Genomic DNA, 20996 nt, shown 5'->3' on the forward strand with positions numbered 1-20996 from the left:
AGTTCATGAAGAATACTGTGCACATATGAATAGATGGATACCTATTTTTCCTGAAAGAAAATATAGGGACTGCTCCATAGGGGTGGTTTGGGACACATTGAAAGCAGGGATATGGGGGGAGGCCTTGCAGTTTACTCGGAACCGACAGAAAACCAAAAACTGGGCAATTTGTATGCAGCATTAGCAGTAGAAGAAGAAAAATGTGTCATGATTACACAGCAGGGAGACAAGGTAGTGGAGGAGCAATTGGGGGTAGCTGTCGCTAAAGCTGCGATTGTGGAGATTTCAGCAAAAAAGCACCAGATAAACATGCTGTTTGGAAGGAAAAATCATACAAATGTGGCGACCAGATAGGACATCATCTTGCTGCCAGAACAAGATTGAAAAATGTACGAGAAATAAGAGCTCCAATATTAGGGATGGTTTCTGACCCTGTAGGTATTAGGGCAACATTTCAAAGATACTATCAAGATATTTATACGGATAGTGCAGAGGGAGATGAAATAGATATTCTTCATTATTTTAATACAGCTCCCGTAGATAAACGTAGTGAAGAACAGCAAGAACTCTTGGAGGGGCCTCCATTTTGGGAAGAGGTTCTTCTTGCTTTGGTTAGTCTTCCTCCGGGGAAAGCTGCAGGTACATACAGCATACCCTCTGAGTTTTATAAAGTTGTCTTGGCTGAGCTTAAAGAGTGTTTAACTAACTTGTTCATACAAATTTATAATGAAATCAGCCCTCCGAGCCTTTATTTTTTGGCAAAAATTGTTGTTTTCCCTATAAAACACAAGTTGGCACTAGAACTTGGCTCTTATTGACCGATCACCCTGACTAATCGGGATTCTAAGATCTACTAACATATTTTGGCTACTCGTCTGTCTCAGGTAATAAATAAGGTGGTCTCTGGACGGGAGGGGAAGAACAGATCATACACAAAGGGTAATTACCGTTTTTGACTTTCTTATGCTGCTTGGGTGGCAGAGGACCCTATGGCTTTGATTCTATTGGATGCGCAGAAAGTCTTTGTTAGGGTCTCCTAACAATACGTGTGGGAAGCAATGCAAAGATTGGACATTGGGCCAGGATATTGCCAGGCTGTTGAGGCTCTGTGTAATAAACCAGTAGCCATTGTGTTTGTAGCAGGAGACCTGCCTGAGTCATTCGGGATACTGAGGGGGACAAGGCAAGGTTGTCCTTGTTCGCCAATATTATTTGCGATATATATTGATCCCCTCATACTTAGACTGGAGAATAACATTACAATCTGTCCTATGCAGTTTTAGGAGTGGGATACTAAGACCTTGGCATACGCTGACAATAATGTACTTGTGCTCCCAGACCCGATAGCTGCACTGAAAGTAGTAGAGGAGAAGGCCATTACATTTGGGAATATTTCAGGATATTCATTGAAAAAAGATAAGACATTATTTGTTATTAACTATAAGATCTTGTTGTCGGATAATCGTGTTGTAAAGAGTGCAGTGTATATAGGAGTATGTATTTCATCAGACATAGACTCAATAGTGAGGGAAAATCTATATCCCTTTCTTGGGAAGGCTAAAAAGACCTGCGAAGGCTAAATAATTTGCACCTATCTTTAGTAGACAGATGCAATATAGAAAACAGTATTTTTTTCCCCAAGATTCTTTATTTTTTTAGGGCCATACCGTTAGAGATTGAGAATCAGTGGCTTAAGAAACTAGAGGATACCATTTTTTGGTTTCTCTGGGCCTATGCTAAACCTAGAAGAGCATTTACATTTCTCACGCTGCCACGTGAGAGAGGTGGGTAGGTCCTTCCTAACCTCAAACTGTATTATTGGGTCACCACTTTACACAATATACCCTTATCCTGCTGCAAGAGAGGATGGGCGGGTACAGAGGGGATTGTTTCCCACCCCCTTTGAATTGTCAATTGGTATTGATGCCTGGGAGTGCCTTTGGTGGCAGCTCGAGTTTAGCTATTATAAAAGATTACATTTTAAGACTCTTCAAAGTTTGGTCGGCTACACCTAGGATGGTGAGGATTGGTAGATTCAATTTTTATACGCCCATTTGGAAAAATAGGAATCTACCAGATATTTTTGTATATTAATATATTTCTTGTTGGAACAATGTTGGGCTAAACAGACTGGGGTACTTGCTGGGATTGTATATTATGAAGAATTTAGAACTGACTTTAACATTGGTCAAAGAGACTCCTTTAAGCATCTTCAAGTACAGGAGTTTTTGATGCGGCGGGGGTGGGAGGGCCCAGTGGGCATTCCGAGAGTTGACCGGTTGGATCTGCTTATTAGTAAACAGGAATGTCCTATTGACGTAATTTACAGGTTTTTAATTCTATTTATGAAAGATGATTTTGATAGACATCGGAGGTGGAAAGATGATTTGGCTAGACATTCTCTGAGGTGAGAAATTGACCATACCTGAGGTGATTTCTTTGAAATCTCTCTCACTTGCGCAATCAGCTCTACTGTCGGCAAGGCTACAAGTGCAATATTACAAAACCTGTTTTAACCTATAGTATACACCTAGTAGTATTATAAAATAGGGGGATGGTAAAGGGTCGCTCTGGCCTAGGTGTCAGATGTATGGTGCCGATATTGTACATATGTTTTCTACCTGCGGAGTGTTGTCTACTGTGAAAGAGCAGATATTGAGATTTTTAAATTATATTCTGAAGCTAAAGGCCTCCTTAACCTGGTGCTAATCTTGATAGGGGTACAAGAAGGGGAAGGGAGTGAGATGGGAAGACCCTTTGATTTATCGCAATGACCATTTTCTGAGTATGTATCGCCTCTGCCTGGTTGGATCCGAATCCACCTGCATTTCAGCAATGGTTAGCCTGGCTGTTGGCAGTACATGACCTGGAAAAAGTGGCATATTCCAGGAGTGCTGCACTGTCCCGGAAAAAAGGGTTGAAAATCTGGGCTCCTCTGACCAACTGGGTTGAGTCGCCGGTATGTGAAATGGATTCTCTGAACCAGGATAGAATGAACCTGATGTCGTAGCTTTGTATTGTGTTTGATTATGCACTATGTACTTTAGATAGCACTGGCGTTTTTCATCTTTCATGATATTTTTATTGACTAATAATGCATTTCCTAGTTTTACAACTATTCCCTTAAGTGATATGCTTGATGCAATGATTATTATTGCGATGATATATGATTAAATTATTTGGGAGCGTCAGCTAATGTGTAGGATGGGGGGGGGGGTGGTGTGGAGGGGTTGTTATTTTTTATATAATATGGAATTTGCAATAATAGTAATTTTTAAAAAAAGGGAAAATATTTACTTTGATTTTCGCCATTCCACAGGACAACTGGTGTTTAGAATTATGGAACCTTTATTTTATGCAGAAGGAGCTGGAGAGGATGGTCACCATTGCCGGGAAGAAACTGAGACCAATGATTGAGAATATTACTAAAGCTGAGTTGTTCCTATTTCAGTACTGCAACTTCACAGTAAGTGACATAACAGACAACTTAAATGTCTACTCACTTTATACTGACAACAATGTTCCTCTTAAAATGTTCACTTCTTACAGTAGCAATAGGTGTTGATGTAAAGTTCAAACAGCCTTTCAGTGACAAAATGTCACTGCCATGGTATTTTTGTAGTTTCTAACAATATAATCAGTAATGCTCTATTGACAGACACTCCAAAATAGGCGAGCGTTATTTCTTTCCGTACCTCGTGATCCCTTTCCTACTTTCATTTTTTACTGCTTTAAACACAGTTATAGAATCATTTAGACCATTCTGCAGCAAGGCCCCTGCCGGTAATGATACACACTGGTGCTGTGTGCATTGCTGGTCTGCTTTGACCTAATATGATAATTCAGAATCAAGGTTTAAAAAAAGAAAATACGTACACTTACTTTTGAGCCTGTTAAATTCTGTGCAGGTTGGAAAGGAAGTTGTAAAGAGTCTCAAAAGATGGCATTTTCTATTGAACTTGCCACAAGTAGATTTATTTAGAAGCAATAATAAACTCAATTAATTAACAAAAGTGCCACCTAAATACCTTGCATAGTTGCTGCATGTGCAGTGGTACTTGCTATAAGGAGTGACTGAAAGCAAATCGAGCAATTTCTGTGCAGTCACAAGTCATGTCTACTTTGCATTGCCTACAGGACATGGCCAGTGCCATAATCATTGACCTATGGGGTCATGGGACTCTTTAGACGAAGCTCACTCCCTGCTAACAGAGCCACCGGGCGTTGCCTTCATGCTCAGGCGAAATGGAAACTAACAGTCCAAAATGTAGTCAAAGTCGAACTAAAGGCTGTATATATCTAGCTCTGGTGGCTTTGCGGAATGGGTGGCTGAAAGCCAGATGCTGAGCTCACAGGCTACGGGATAGATCTAAAGGTGACATCTCTGCAGCATAGGGACATAGGTACAGCAAAACCCTTAATACTTTGGTCACGTACATAATAAATAAAACCCCCAAACCTGCTGGAAAATCCCAATATCAATGTTAAGTAATTAAAAAAAAAACATTTGTTGTGGACCATGACTTCTTCTGTGCGCGGCTTATAATCTAACCCCTGACATCACATGTGGCATCACTTATGCTGTGTGTGAACAAACAGAAGGCCAGAGGAGGTTTAACGACCAGCAGGGGGTGACTCTTCTACAATGAAGTAACAACACAAAAAGGCCACACTGGGTCAAGACCAAAGAAGAAAAAGTAAGAGGAGTGTTGGGGAATTCCCTTTTATACCGCCACCGATGACATCAGGACCCTGCTTGACAACGGAGAACCACGGCCCTCATCCACCTGGACCTGTCAGCCGCCTTTGATACGGTCCGCTACCGCACACTACGAACACGACTCTACGACGCCGGAATGCAAGTGAAGGCCCTGGACTGGACCACCTCCTTCCTCTTCGGCAAAACACAAAGCGTCCGCCTCCCCCTTCCGCTCCGAAGCCATCAAGATCATCTGCGGCGTACCCTAAGGCTCATCCCTCAGCCCAATGTTATTCAACGTCTACTTGGGACCGCTCGCCCAAGTCGCATGATGACATGACCTCAACATCATCTCCTACGCCGACGACACCCAGCTGATCCTCTCCCTCACCAAAGACCCCCTCACCGCCAAAACCAACCTCCACGAAGGAATGAAGGCCGTCGCTGACCGGATGAGAAACAGCCAACTGAAGCTGAACTTGGACAAGACGGAGGTCCTCATCCTCGGATCCACCCCCTCAGCCTGGGAAGACTCCTGGTGGCCCACTGCACTAGGAGCACCCCCTACACCCACCGACCACGCTCGCAACCTAGGGGTCGTCCTCAACTCCACCCTCTCCATGACAAAGCAGGTCAACGCCTTCTCCTCACCCTGCTTCAACACCCTCCGCTTGCTTCGCAGGATCTTCAAGTGGATTCCCACTGAAACGAGAATGACGGTCACCTAGGTCCTCGTCAGCAGTAGACTGAACTACGGAAACACCCTCTACGCTGGAGCCCCGGCCAGACTCCTGAAACGACTCCAACGCATCCAGAACGCCTCTGCACGCCTGCTCCTCGACATCCCCCGCCGCAGCCATATCAGACCCCACTTGAGAGACCTGCACTGGCTCCCCATCAACAAGAGGATAACCTTCAAACTCCTCACCCACACACACAAGGCACTCCACAACACAGGACCAGCGTACCTCAACAGCTGTCTCAGCCTCTACGTCCCCAACCGCCAGCTCCGCCCCGCAGACCTCGCCCTCGCCACTGTCACCCGCATCCGAAGAGTGACCGCCGGCGGAAGATCATTCTCTCACCTCGCCACCAAGACATGGAACACCCTCCCCGTCCACCAGCGGCAGACCGAAGACCTTGTAACCTTCAGGAGACTTCTCAAGACCTGGCTCTTCGAACAGTAGCAGCGCACCCCCCCCCCCCCCCCCCCCCAGCGCCTTGAGACCCTCATGGGTCTGTAGTGCACTTTATAAATGCTATGATTGATTGATTTTTTATCGGAAAACAATGGTTCCAGTGGCACAGTAAATGTATGACTGATAGTCAATACAATCTATGTTAATTAATAACAATTAGAGGGTTAAAGGAGGGTTTCCGACAGAGAAACGACTCTACACAGAAGATTCCATATCATCATTGAATTTTATGTTTCTTTGTTTCATTTTTTCATTCTTTTTCCACAATCAATAAATATTTGTAGTGTTACAAAATTAAGTGCAAAAGCCTGACCCTATTCCTACTGGCTAGGATTTGGTGAATATTGTGAGGGGCCACTGGGCCCTGAGGAATACCAGCCCCTGGACCCCAACATGCGCTGGTGTGAGGAATTGGTAGACCCAATGGCCTGGACACCTCCCCAGATACTGGCATAGGTCTCTCCTACTAACATGGCCATGGATGAGGGAGCTTATTTTGCTGTGGTGGTGAGAAAGGTGGCTGATGTCCTGGACCTTAGCCTGCCCTCATTGGCAGTGAAGACCAACATCTTTACAGAGGTGCTTTAGCTGGGTGTGACCTCGTCTCCCATTTAATGAACCCCTAATGGACGTCCTGCTTGGGACCTTGTCCAAACCCAGCACAAGGGCTGCTGTGAACAGGACAATTGCCCGCCGCCATTGCCCCACTCCAGGGGATCCCAATTTACTTATACAACACCCTACCCTTGAGAGCTTTGTGGTCCAAGCCTCCACTTCCCAGGCAGACTGTGATGCATACCTTACCACTCCACTAGATAGGGAATCCAAGAGGCTGGAAAATTTCAAGAAAATGTTTTGGGAAGAGTTGATTGCAGACGTCCTGTGCTCTTCTACGGTAAGAAGGGGGGTGTTGGCACCTTGAGCTCTAATAACTTAGGCCTTTCCACTGAATCTCACATTATGGATGATAACGAAAGATGGGTTGTATCAAAGTTCTCTAAAAATTCCAACCACTTTCACATTCTCAACGTTTATGGCCCAAACTCAGATGACCCGGATTTCTGGGACTCCCTGGCCCTCCCCCTGAGCCAAATACCAAGCGATGACCTCATTATCTTGGGCGGTGACCTCAATTTCCCCCTAGACGTATCTACTGACAGACAGTCAACCTTCTAAGTCCCACAAGTCACTCTGCAAACTATGCCATAAATTCAACCTTCTTGATTCATGGAGAGTCCAACACCCCAACACTAGGGACTACACCTTTTTCTCTTTTCTCCACTATTCTTAATCCAGAATAATCTACCTAATGATCTCTAAATCCAACATCCACTTAATTGACTAGACAGACATACTGATAAGAATATTTTTTGACTACTCAGTTGTAACCCTTTCCCTTACTGGCGCACATGTGAGCACAATTTGGAGATTAAATGACAAATCTATCAAGGAGGTGATTGAAAAGACCATACAAAATTACTTGGAAAGAAAATCCAACCTACGAAACGTCCTCTTACATACATTGGGACACACTGAGGGCAATTTGTCTGGGGTGCCCTAATAAACATTCAATCCATAATAAATAGGGATCATAATAAAGTCTTGATGGACCTAGAAATAGACAATAAATCACTATTGTCTGGCCACATCTCTGGTTCGGACCCCAAACTCTCTCCATCCTCACTAATAAAAATATGAATACAACAGAATCTTGAACGAGAGAGCGGGAGTATGGGTCAACAAATATAAAAGTCAAAACCTCTATGAAGCAAATAAAGCAGGCAAAATTCTGGCCTCCTACCTAAAACATAAACAGAATCACAAGGGGATCGATTCCCTCACAGACAAATCAAATGTCATCCACACTAGACCACAAAAAATATTAGAAATTCTTAAAGAATTCTACCAAACCCCATACAAGGATGATTCCGATATTTCTGCATTCTCCTAAATGACATCCCCATTCCGACCATCTCTGGTCAGCAAAACTGGCCATTAGCACCCCAATCTCGGTTAAAGAGCTAGATACAGCCATACTCTCTTTGAAGCCTCACAAAGCCCCAAGTCCAGATGGCTACACAGCTACCTTTCTCAAAACATTTGCTCCCTTACTCACACCAACATTTTTGGCACTCTACCAACACTTTGCTGACTCTGGGGCCATTTCTGGCACAACTAGCGAAGCCACTATAGTCGTTATCCAAAAGACGGTTAAGATCTGTTGCAGTTAAAGAATCATATACCAATTTTTCTAATTACCTGGACGCAAAGATCTACATCAAGATCCTATGCAAGAGACTCGAACTTCTCCTCCCTCGTTTGATTGATTGCTCAAGATGGGCTTCATATAGAATAGGCTCTCGTATACCAACACCCGACCCCCATGCCACATCATTGAAAGGGCCAAGATGGCACCCACCGAAACAGTAGTGGTTACCCTTGATGCTGAAAAGGCATGCATTAGGGTCTCCTGGACGTTCCTTCATGAGTCCTTATTGCGATTTTTATTTAGGGGAATCCCTCACTAAAATGGTCATGGCGCTCTATAGTGGCCAGTTGGCTAAAGTAAGACCCAGAGGCCTACTCTCCTTAAAGTTCAATCTAGAAAGAGGTACAATATAGGGTTGTCCCCTCTCGATTCATCCTGAGCCCGAAACTCTATGTTAGATCTGGGGGTCTCTAGTTGGCAGAGGTAGGTACCACTGTCCAAATAGGGACCCTTGCTTCTAGTCAGGGCAAGGAGATAACCCTCTGAGATAACCTCCGCTCACCCTCTAGGTAGCTTGGCGCGAACAGTCTAGGCTAACCAGAGGCAATGCGTAAAGTATTTGTACCAACACTCACAGTAACACAGTGAAAACACCACAAACTGACTCCACAACAGTTTAGAAAAATAAAGGTATTTTTAATCTAAACTACACAAGACCAAAACGATAAAAATCCCACATACACAGTTCAAATATGGTTTCAAAAAGAGTTCTTAAGGTTGCGTTAAAATTCTTCAAGTTGCGGTAAAATAAACCACAGATGCGTGAAAAGTTCACAGTTGCGTCACGTTTACTCACAGTACCTTTAGTTGCAACAAAGTTCCAAAAGCAGAAGCTGGTGCGGTGGAAAACAAGCGATGCGTTGCTCCTGAGACCCTGGGGAGGCGATGCGACAGCCCCGCTGCAGCAGCGGGCGTGTTGCGACGAATCCGGTCTGTATGGGGAGGAAGGCCACTTGTATGGATTCCGGTGCGTAGGTTCCGTAGGAAGTCTGTTCTCGCAAAGGCACGATGCGACGATCTCGTAGGTGCTGCGACGATCTCCGGGGCGACGATGCGCGGTCCAGCGGCAATCCTTTCTCTCGCAGCTCCTCGATGCGATGATTCTGCGACGACACTCGCAGCGACGTGATGCGGTCCGCAAGCAAGCGGTGCGGCGTTCTCACCCAGCGACGACAGGCTCTGCGACGATACTCGCAGCGATGTTCGATTCGCCCGCACCGGTCTGGTGCGTCCCGCAAACGAAGGATGCAACGTCTCTGGCAGCGGCGTCAGGCGCTGCGACGATCTCGACCTCCGTAGCAGCGGGAAACTTCTCGCACTGTCGGGGATGCGCTCCGCAAGCGAGCGATGCGACACTTTTCAGTTTCAAAAGTCACACAAGCTTAGTTTCAAGCTTCCCAGCACAGGTCCAACCTCCAGAGGCCCCACAACTGGATCAAGCACTCTAAGAGGGACAGAACTCTCTCAGCAGAGTTCAGGGAAGCTGGGGGTGAAGTCCTTTTGTTCCTGGGACTTCAAAACAGGGAGCCAGCTCTTCTCAGGCCCTTGGAGATTCCTTCAAGACAGGGGACACAGCACACAGCAAAGTCCTTCCCCTCTCCTTGGCAGCAAAGCAACAGCAGGTCAGTCCAGCAGAGCAACAGCAGGACAATCTTGCTTCTTCAGTTTCAGCTTTCTCCTTGGCAGAGGTTCCTTCTTGATTCCAGGATGATCTAATTTTCTGTTGTCAGGGGTCCTGTACTTATACCCCTAAAATCTTTGTTCTCTTGGTGCATGTGGGCCCTGAGCCCGGTCTGAACCAGTTCTGGGTGGATCCTGAGCACTTTGTTTTGCTGGCTGCATCTTTCCTTTCAGAGTGAGGGGCAGGGTCCTCAGCCGCCCAGCAGGGGGGTGGAGCCAGCATTGTGGAAGGCAGGCACAGCCCTATTCAGCCCAGGTGCTAATTCCTCCCACCACTCCAGTTGCAACTGCAGTCATTCAGCCTAGTGCTGACTTATCCATCCTGCTGGGGAATTCCCCAGCCCCTGTCACTCACAAACCAGACAGTCAATACACAAACAGGCCCAGGCACACAGAAGGGTCAGACAAGAGAACAGCAACTTTCTAAAAGTGCTATTCTCAAACACAGGATTTAAAAACAACCTTTCCTAAAAGATGTGTTATTAAATTCTGAGTTCAGGGATACTAGATACTTATGTCCTATCTTGTTCCTATGGGAAGAAATGCTGTTAACCACTGTAGCCAGCATCCCCCATGTTAATCTATGGAGCAAGATAGCCTTACAATAGTGAAAACGAAAATGGCTGTAATTCACTACCAGAACATGTTACCTGCACCAGTACATGCTCTACCTTTCACATACACTGCACCCTGCCCAGGGGGGTACCTTGGGCCTTCCATAGGGGTGGCTGATGTGCACGAAAAGGGAAGGGTTAGGCCTGGTCAGTGTGGACACTGACCAGGAGGACATGGCAGTTCTAAACTGCCCATAGGCACTGCAGTGGCAGGCCTGAGACACCATTTTAGAGCTACTCCTGTGGGTGGCACAATCAGTGCTGCAGGCCCACTAGTAGCATTTGTCATCACCAGCCCTGGCACACTCAGTGCACTTTACTAGGGACTTCATGGTGATACAAATATGCCAAACATGTATATCCAATCAGAATAACAATTTACATAGAGAGCATATGCACTTTAGCACTGATCAGCAGTGGTAAAGCGCGCAGAGTCCTATTGCCAACAGCCACGGGTCAGGAAAAATGAGGGAGGAAGAAGCAAAAAGTTTGAGGATGACCCTGCAAGAAGGGCCAGTTCCAACACAACCCCCTTCCAGCCTAAAGCCAGGGTAGACCAAACGATACCTCGATGGGATTCCCTGCTTAAGGCGATAGAACACGGAAACTGGCCCACACAGCAGGGCAGTCCTGTTCTACGCCGTCCTAAACCCAGTTGGATCACTCTATCCATACTCTCAGGGTCCACCATGCCAATCCATGTGGAACCCTCCCCCTCACCTGTGGACACCACCTGTGCAGCACCTAACCTTAATTTCCTCACAGGTGTGTCCCAACAGACCGACAGCAAGCCACAGTGACCACCGACAGTGATCAGGGATGAGACCCAGGCCTCATGCCTCTCATGGCTCTCAAACCTCTGTGGCGTCAGAGGGTGGGGGGCAGTAGCCCCAGGTGCTTGGCACCCTTTGTCCACTCCCTCTCTTGTCAGGTCAGGTCTAACACTCTGGCACTGACCCACCAGTCCCGGACCTGTATCCGGCGGCTGGATAGGAGGCTGAAATGGGCTTCTCCACACCCAGTCCTCCTCTTCCTTGGGGCTCTGTACCCTCCAACCTGGAGCGGTACCCCCTTCTAGAATAGCCAGGGCACCTGTGGCAGGTGTCCCACACCATTCATCCACCAGTTCAGGGGTGCTATCCTGCAACTGGTTTTCCAGGTCAGGGGGGATACCCCGGGCCTGGCCCTCAAACCTAGGCTCCAAAGCCTCTAGGTCAGACAGCACCTGAACTTGGCTTCCCCACCCAGGGACTAACCCCTGCAGTGGAACACTTGCCTGGCGCACCAGGACTTCACTCACTGAGGTGCCTATACTGGTAGACAGTACCCACCTGGCCAACACAACGGTGTGGCCCAGTCCACCCCCAGGGTGAGACTCCTGCCCTCCTTCCCGGGGCAACCCTGTCCACCAAGACAACCAAAAACACAACTTTCCTACCAGTTCAGGACCACCCTCCAGCAACTGGTCTCCCAACCTTGGGTTTAACCCCTCAGGTTGTACCGGGGTCAGGGGCGAGGACTCCCTCCCTCTGCACCCCTTCCAGAGCGCTGCACCCTCCCTACTGGAGGGGTACCCCTGGGAACCATATTGGTCAGGACACTGGTTACAGATGTCCTTCCTTCCAGGTCAGGCAAATCCTGAACCTGGTCTCCCAACCCAGGGACCAAAACCTGCGGTTGTGCATTTGCCTGGCACGCCAGGACTTCTGGGGACTCGCATAGTACGCCCTTGAGGGTGACACACAACTCATGTGTCCTGTGACAGTCTGCCTGGTGCAGATCTCCCGACCCCTGTCCACCTGACAGCGCGGGAAGATCCCCCAGGACAGAAGTGAGGTCACCATGGTCATTCACTGGGGACTCAGCCCTTCCGACTGGTCCCTGACCCACTGGTTCTCCCACGGGGGACTCCTTCCCCCTCTCACCCCTCAGTCTGGACTTCTGTACCCTCCCAAATGGAGCGGCACTGCCAGACACCAGAACTGATGGAGGCCTGGTTACAGGGACTCCCCGTTCACCAGACACTAGGAGATCTTCCTCAAATGGCCTACAAGTACAGTCTAGGCCCCCAACCTGGTGTTCCCTCGAGGAACCCTCCAAGCCCTGAGACTGGGTTTCGGGCACCGTGAGACACACCGTCCCACACTCATTCCTTCTCCACTGAGACTGGACATGAGCCCCTACACCCCTCCCACTACACTGGGACCTAACCGGGATACACTGAACCTCTTCCACCTCACAGGTCTGGAAGATATCCAAGCCACTCCTTTTGGGATCACTCCCCAATGCCTCCTCAGACTCTCTGGAATCCACCAAGAGGTCTGCCTCCAACGCAAGCTCTCTGGGGTCAGAGAACTCACACTCCACCGGGTGTTGGCATAGCTCTGGAAAACAGGGACTTAAAATATGCTCTCCAACAAATGAATCACACAGCCCCCCACAGTTGTTAACCACGCTACCCTTTGCCTCACCCTCCAGTGCCTCACACAAGTACCCCACACCACTCTCTTGAGACTGGCAAGACAGTATCTGACTGCCTCTGTCACACAACCCACACTCTTCTGGCTGGTCTTCACACACACACACCAAGGTTTCTACCATGGGGGAACCCCTCTCCCTGTACCTCTCATCTAGAGTCAGTAGAGTGTCCCTCCCACCACTAGGAATATGGTCCCCTGTGCCAGTCCCCCAATCTACTTCAGGGACACTGCACTCCACTGGAACTACATCATAAACCTGAACCCCCTGGTGTATGTCGACCCCCTCCCTCAAGTCAGGCGCCACATCTCTGGGTGTTTGTACCTTTCTCTCAGCACTAGATATCATAAACATGCTGCCACCATCTGAGCTGGACTCCACCTCCAACTCAGCAAAGCTCACCTCTTGAGCTACCCATGTTTCTTCTGCAGCTGAGACCCTCATGGCCTCACGCCTCTTGAGCTCCAACTCAAGTTTCCTCATTCTTAATTCATGGGCCAAGGTAAATTTCAATTCCTCTAGGGCACGGGCATGTTTGCTCTCCTCCGCCGCCCTTTCTATTTTCATGACTTCCAAGTCATATTCTCTCATTCTCTGATTTTCTTGTAACTCTTCTGGGGTGAGGCCCCTACCGGAGTGGTTGCTGCCAGCTCCTGAGCCTACTCTGCCCACTGGCAGATCCTTGCTGTGAAAACTGTTTTCCACATCCACAACATCATCTCCCTCTTGAGCCTCCCAATGGGCTCTCAAGATTTTCTGCAGCGCCTCCTTTCTGTAGGCGCTTTTTATGGGGCTCTCAAACTCAAGGCAGAATTTCCTAAGTTGCTCAACTTTGTATGAACACAAATCTTCAATGCAAAACTCTAATTCTTCTTCTGCCTCCTGACTGGGTGCCTTTCCTTTCACAGACATGATGCTTGGAAGAGTTACTCAAAAATAGAAAAAAATCAAAACCAAAAACCAGTAGTATGCGGTGGCGTAGTGGTCTGCACTCACTAGTGATGTACACCAATTACTGTGGGTCAAGTACAAATACAAGTTCAAATCCCACCGCTGCCACCAATGTTAGATCTGGGGGTCTCTAGTTGGCAGAGGTAGGTACCACTGTCCAAATAGGGACCCTTGCTTCTAGTCAGGGCAAGGAGATAACCCTCTGAGATAACCTCGGCTCACCCTCTAGGTAGCTTGGCGCGAGCAGTCTAGGCTAACCAGAGGCAATGCGTAAAGTATTTGTACCAACACTCACAGTAACACAGTGAAAACACCACAAACTGACTCCACAACAGTTTAGAAAAATAAAGGTATTTTTAATCTAAACTACACAAGACCAAAACGATAAAAATCCCACATACACAGTTCAAATATGGTTTCAAAAAGAGTTCTTAAGGTTGCGTTAAAATTCTTCAAGTTGCGGTAACATAAACCACAGATGCGTGAAAAGTTCACAGTTGCGTCACGTTTACTCACAGTACCTTTAGTTGCAACAAAGTTCCAAAAGCAGAAGCTGGTGCGGTGGAAAACAAGCGATGCGTTGCTCCTGAGACCCTGGGGAGGCGATGCGACAGCCCCGCTGCAGCAGCGGGCGTGTTGCGACGAATCCGGTCTGTATGGGGAGGAAGGCCACTTGTATGGATTCCGGTGCGTAGGTTCCGTAGGAAGTCTGTTCTCGCAAAGGCACGATGCGACGATCTCGTAGGTGCTGCGACGATCTCCGGGGCGATGATGCGCGGTCCAGCGGCGATCCTTTCTCTCGCAGCTCCTCGATGCGATGATTCTGCGACGACACTCGCAGCGACATGATGCGGTCCGCAAGCAAGCGGTGCGGTGTTCTCACCCAGCGACGACAGGCTCTGCGACGATACTCGCAGCGATGTTCGATTCTCCCGCACCGGTCTGGTGCGTCCCACAAACGAAGGATGCGACGTCTCTGGCAGCGGCGTCAGGCGCTGCGACGATCTCGACCTCCGTAGCGGCGGGAAACTTCTCGCACTGTCGGGGATGCGCTCCGCAAGCGAGCGATGCGACACTTTTCAGTTTCAAAAGTCACTCAAGCTTAGTTTCAAGCTTCCCAGCACAGGTCCAACCTCCAGAGGCCCCACAACTGGATCAAGCACTCTAGGAGGGACAGAACTTTCTCAGCAGAGTTCAGGGAAGCTGGGGGTGAAGTCCTTTTGTTCCTGGGACTTCAAAACAGGGAGCCAGCTCTTCTCAGGCCCTTGGAGATTCCTTCAAGACAGGGGACATAGCACACAGCAAAGTCCTTCCCCTCTCCTTGGCAGCAAAGCAACAGCAGGTCAGTCCAGCAGAGCAACAGCAGGACAATCTTCCTTCTTCAGTTTCAGCTTTCTCCTTGGCAGAGGTTCCTTCTTGATTCCAGGATGATCTAATTTTCTGTTGTCAGGGGTCCTGTACTTATACCCCTAAAGTCTTTGTTCTCTTGGTGCATGTGGGCCCTGAGCCCGGTCTGAACCAGTTCTGGGTGGATCCTGAGCACTTTGTTTTGCTGGCTGCATCTTTCCTTTCAGAGTGAGGGGCAGGGTCCTCAGCCGCCCAGCAGGGGGGTGGAGCCAGCATTGTGGAAGGCAGGCACAGCCCTATTCAGCCCAGGTGCTAATTCCTCCCACCACTCCAGTTGCAACTGCAGTCATTCAGCCTAGTGCTGACTCATCCATCCTGCTGGGGAATTCCCCAGCCCCTGTCACTCACAAACCAGACAGTTAATACACAAACAGGCCCAGGCACACAGAAGGGTCAGACAAGAGAACAGCAACTTTCTAAAAGTGCTATTCTCAAACACAGGATTTAAAAACAACCTTTCCTAAAAGATGTGTTATTAAATTCTGAGTTCAGGTATACTAGATACTTATGTCCTATCTTGTTCCTATGGGAAGAAATGCTGTTAACCACTGTAGCCAGCATCCCCCATGTTAATCTATGGAGCAAGATAGCCTTACAATAGTGAAAACGAAAATGGCTGTAATTCACTACCAGAACATGTTACCTGCACCAGTACATGCTCTACCTTTCACATACACTGCACCCTGCCCAGGGGGGTACCTTGGGCCTTCCATAGGGGTGGCTGATGTGCACGAAAAGGGAAGGGTTAGGGCTGGTCAGTGTGGACACTGACCAGGAGGACATGGCAGTTCTAAACTGCCCATAGACACTGCAGTGGCAGGCCTGAGACACCATTTTAGAGCTACTCCTGTGGGTGGCACAATCAGTGCTGCAGGCCCACTAGTAGCATTTGTCATCACCAGCCCTGGCACACTCAGTGCACTTTACTAGGGACTTCATGGTGATACAAATATGCCAAACATGTATATCCAATCAGAATAACAATTTACATAGAGAGCATATGCACTTTAGCACTGATCAGCAGTGGTAAAGCGCGCAGAGTCCTATTGCCAACAGCCACGGGTCAGGAAAAATGAGGGAGGAAGAAGCAAAAAGTTTGAGGATGACCCTGCAAGAAGGGCCAGTTCCAACACTCTACTACTCGAGATCAGATGTAACCCCTACATTCACTGGGTCCCTTAATAATTCTACCTTGAAACTCGGGGCCTACGCCGATGATATTTTAATAATGACCGAAAAGGCATCGCATTCGATACCCACTTTACTACAGACCATTGATGAGTATGCCCAAGTTTCAAATTATAAACGTAATAAGGAAAAGTCTGAAATTCTAGCTTTAAATAACCTTTGATCCAGCGCCCTCTTCGATAATAAAGGTCTATCATGGCAACTTAATTTTATTAAATACTTGAGTTTTGAATTTAACTCAGATTTATGAGAATCTTTACACCAAAACGAGGTCCTAACGCTGAAGAAGATCGAAACCTTACTAGAAAGCTGGAGCCCCAGATTTCTTACGTGGTGGGGTCATATAGAGACTGTCAAAATGACGATCACTCCTATAATTAACAACCTCGCGAATATGTTCCTGTTAGTCCTATCGGAAGACTTCCACCAAAACTTGATCGATTACTAAACAAGTTTATCTGGCAAAATAAACGCCCTAGAATCTCTATTAAACAACTTTGCATGCCTGTTCATCTTGGGGCGTCAACCTAGCGGACTTCAAAAGCTACTAAATTGTCTTTCTTGCAAGACAGGGTTTTCTGTGATTCTCCCAGCTGCTGGATTACACCCCCACTTGTTTATTAATTGAAAGAAAACTGCTAGGTGAGCTCCACCCTATCTCCCTACTGACTAGCACTCCGAAGTCCCCTTCTTCCGGTAAATATATTTTTAACAATACCAAAAGAGCCCTTCTGTAAATTGACAGTCTCCTTGAGATCCCATCTCCCAATCTAATATGATCTCCCTATTGAATAATTCAAATTTAGAATCCAAGGAGTACTGGTTTTCTGTACACATTGGGCCTCTATGGGCAGTCATTTCTTGAAACATCTTGGATCCCCACAGTCTCCTTTCATTTAGGGAATTACGACTTCAATTCAACCTACTGGGCTTAGATCTATATGACTTTCTTAAACTTAAAGTTGCTTTATCCAAATTCAAACCCCCATCTAGAGAGCCCTCACTCCCCAAAACCATTCTGACCTTCAGTAAATCGGGTCGCCAAGCCTCCAAGTTCTATCTCCTCTTAAAACCGAAATCTACCATCTTGTACTTGAAGCTTTAAACAAAATGGGACTCATCTGAGACTGTCACCCTGGATTCATGGCACCTAATTTGGTAGTCAGTTGTCTCCTACAAAATGTCCCCCTCCCTCTCCCAGAAGAAATTCTGGCTCCTGCAAAGGACAAAGCAAAACCAAAGGGGATGATGTAAGGGGTGATGAACATTGCAAGCACTCACCCCCATTCAACTGATCTGGGGGTCAACTTTAGCTCACTCCGCCACCCCAGTTCATCCATGGCCATATGCAAATCAGTCTGACCCTGTGCCTCGTAGGAACAGTCCAGCCCGAACTGCCAAGCCATGTCTTCCCTGGACCGAAAACAAGCATCCTGGGACCGGTTTCTGGCTAATCAACCGTCATCAGCCAGGCTAGCTTGAATCCAGTGGCTTGGCAGTTCGACATGTCTTAACTGGGGTGGCGGAGTGAGCTTAAAAATGATTATGGATTAAACCCAGATCAGTTAACTGGGGGTGAGTATTTGCAATGTTCAAAACTCCGTCCATCATCCCCTTTGGTTTTGCTTTGTTTGCCCTAAATTGGCAGGGTATGCCCAGACGTGGGTCCCTTGCTCACTTTGACACTGGATTCAAGCTAGTCTGGCTGATGATGGCTGATTAGCCAGAAACCGGTCCCAGGATGCTTGTTTCCAGTCCAGGGAAGATATAGCTTGGCAGTTCGGGCTGGACTGTTCCCATGAGGCACAGGGTCAGACTGATTTGCATATGGCCATGTCTGAACTGGGGTGGCGGAGTGAGCTAAAGAATAATGATGGATTAAACCCAGATCAGTTGACTGGGGGTGAGTGCTTGCAATGTTCCACACTCCGTCCATCATCCCCTTTGGTTTTGCTTTGTTCCCTCCTGCACAGGACATTCTGGACTCCGGCCCGACTTCACAAATTGTCCTTCAGGGAGAGCCCATCTTGCTGGAATTGCAACAATCTGACAGGTGACCTTCCCCACCTTCTCTTTCACTGCAGTGCGGTATCTCCATTTTGGGATTCTGTATTCACATTCATACTCACTCTGTGTGGGGTCCAGCTGGAAAGGAATTTCCAATCCCTAACGTAAGGATTCCTTGACCCACAAATCAAATCCCGGAACTATAGCCTCCTGATTTATATCCTCCTAACTGCTGCCTGTAAATCAGTGCTCGCTAACTGGAAAAACACAACTGCCACTTTTTATTGCTCCTTGTTAAATTGGGTTTCTTTCTGGAGAGGTGCGGGCAACACTTTCCTCCTAAACTCCCTATGGAAAGTGCGTAACACCTCTGTCTGGAAATCTCTTGACAACTACTTTGCCACTACCAAATTTCCCAGAACCTCATTTATGTGAGACGTGCGTTGCATACCTGTTTGCCCACTGATTCACTTTTGTAATTGCCCTGAACAGGCATATTGTAAGCACTTCAATATTAACTGATACCAGCTCTTAAGTCCCTGTACTCACTAGCTGATCCGCAATTATATGTATGTTGTAATATATCTGTAACCAAGGTACATTATATACTAAATGGGCTGTACTTCTCTAAAAATCTTAAATCATTTAACTACCTACTAGTACTTATATTTTTTAGTTTATTATCTCATTATTTCATTATCTGTAAATTTATATATGCTTGTATTTTATACTGTCTTTATTTGATGCGACCCGCATTGGTTTGGATTTGTGATTAATAATACTGTTCACCAGTCTACCAATCCAGGTCTTGTATACCAACCCTCTGCTTTTCAATATGTAACTTATTTTCCTCCCCTGTTCCTTTGTTTTGGAAAATATTCTTTTAAAGAAAAAAATATATATTTCTTTTTCTTTCGACCAGCCTGGCACTGAGGTCTGTAAACACTGTGTGCCTTTTGGGGCGTTACTCCCATGCACTGTGGTTTTCGGTTACCAGAGGAGGCTCGGGCCATACACTCCCAAGCTGTGGCAGATGGGAGAGATGCATCCAATTTCAGATTAGATGTATAGGCTGGATATGACTGACTCGACAGGGAGATCGGTTTCTTCATCGGTGGTCTTATGGCACAATGTCTGCATGAGAACGACTGACTTTTCAAGGGTTGTTCAAGTCTCACTTATGTATATGCCATTGATGGCTCTCGTCTCGTCGGAGACAAGACGCACTTAATGCTGGAGTGTTTTAAGGACAACAGAGATATGGCCAGGTCCTTGGCTTTTCCATGGCCCTCAGTCGGACTTTTACTTCTTAAGTGGCCATGGAAGGGGCTTCGAGCCACGCCCTAGCTCGCCCAGACACCAGAGCACGCTTACTGCACAGCCTCTGCCTGACCCACAGTCCCCGTGGGTCAGGCAGCCAGAGGTCACCCACTCCACCATTCCACCACCGCCGGCAGCCACAGCCTCTAAACCTCTTTCGTTTGCCCTCTAACTGTCATGGGCAACCACTGGGAGGGAGGATACTCCATCACCTGCACCACGGAGGTCGATAACATCAGACTGCTGGATTCTTCAGATTATCTGAAGGGGCTACTCTCTCACCCTTTCTGACTACCCCTCCATCTATGCTACTCACCTGCAACAGGCTCACAGAGGCGCACCTCTCTTTACGCCTTCAGGAAGTGGCTCCTTTCTTGGCCAAGGGAGACATGGAGAGGGTGCTGGTGCCAAACTTAGGTCGTGGTTCTTATTCTTGCTACTTTCTGGTAACCAAACAGGACAGATGCCTTCATCGTATCCTAGACCTGCGCCCTCCCAATTTCTTCTCAAGAAGGAGAAATTCAAAATGCTCATGCTCACTCAAGTTCTGTCTGTCTTGGATCTGGGAGACTGGATGGTGGAGTTGGTCTTGCAGTGCTCATATTTCCACGTTCCCATCCTCCCTGCCCATACGGTTCACGGTGGGCCACAAGTACTTTCAGTTCGCTGTGCTCCCCTTTTGCCTTACCAGCACTCCTTGGGTGTTCACCAAGGTGATGGCAGTGGTTGCAGCTCCTCTGCGGAGTTCGGGGTACCAGTTTTCCCTATCTCAACGACTTACTGTTGAAGGTGGCATCGCCCCAGGCATTCTTTTCCTACCTGCAGTTTCAGACTTATCCTCCTGAACGGCAAATCCAGGGTATTCAGGCTATGATACCGATGCTTCAATCACTATCCTGGGTTTCAATGAGACTGACTCTGTTGCTGTTCGGCCTCATGACCTCCTACATTCTGCTTGTAACACACGTCTGCTGGCATATGCAGGCTCTGCAGTGGAATCTGAAGTTCCAGTGGGCGCAGCATCAGGGCAATCTCTCCAACTTGGTTCAGATCACGGAGGGAACTGCAAAAGATCTGCAGTGGTGGTTAACCAACCGTGATTGGGTCAGCAGCAGACCCCTGTCCCATCCCCAACCAGATCTGACAGCAGTGACAAATCTGTCACTCCTGGGATGGGGCGGCCA

General features: G+C 47.6%; 1 protein-coding gene across 23 annotated transcripts in view; it reads left to right on the forward strand.

Annotated features, from left to right (window-relative positions):
* Nucleotides 1–20996, forward strand: part of FLT3LG (fms related receptor tyrosine kinase 3 ligand) — a 676457-nt gene that overhangs the window by 356202 nt on the left and 299259 nt on the right. For 17 of the 23 annotated variants that reach the window (XM_078655107.1, XM_078655105.1, XM_078655115.1 and 14 more), the window contains one exon: nt 3320–3466. In XM_078655107.1, the coding sequence (XP_078511233.1) occupies nt 3320–3466 (147 nt within the window). The remainder of the gene's footprint in view (nt 1–3319; nt 3467–20996) is intronic. The other 6 variants (XM_078655122.1, XM_078655125.1, XM_078655113.1 and 3 more) reach the window with 1 other exon arrangement.

Source organism: Lissotriton helveticus, chromosome 7 (genome assembly GCF_964261635.1).
Source record: "Lissotriton helveticus chromosome 7, aLisHel1.1, whole genome shotgun sequence".
NCBI lineage: Eukaryota > Metazoa > Chordata > Amphibia > Caudata > Salamandridae > Lissotriton > Lissotriton helveticus.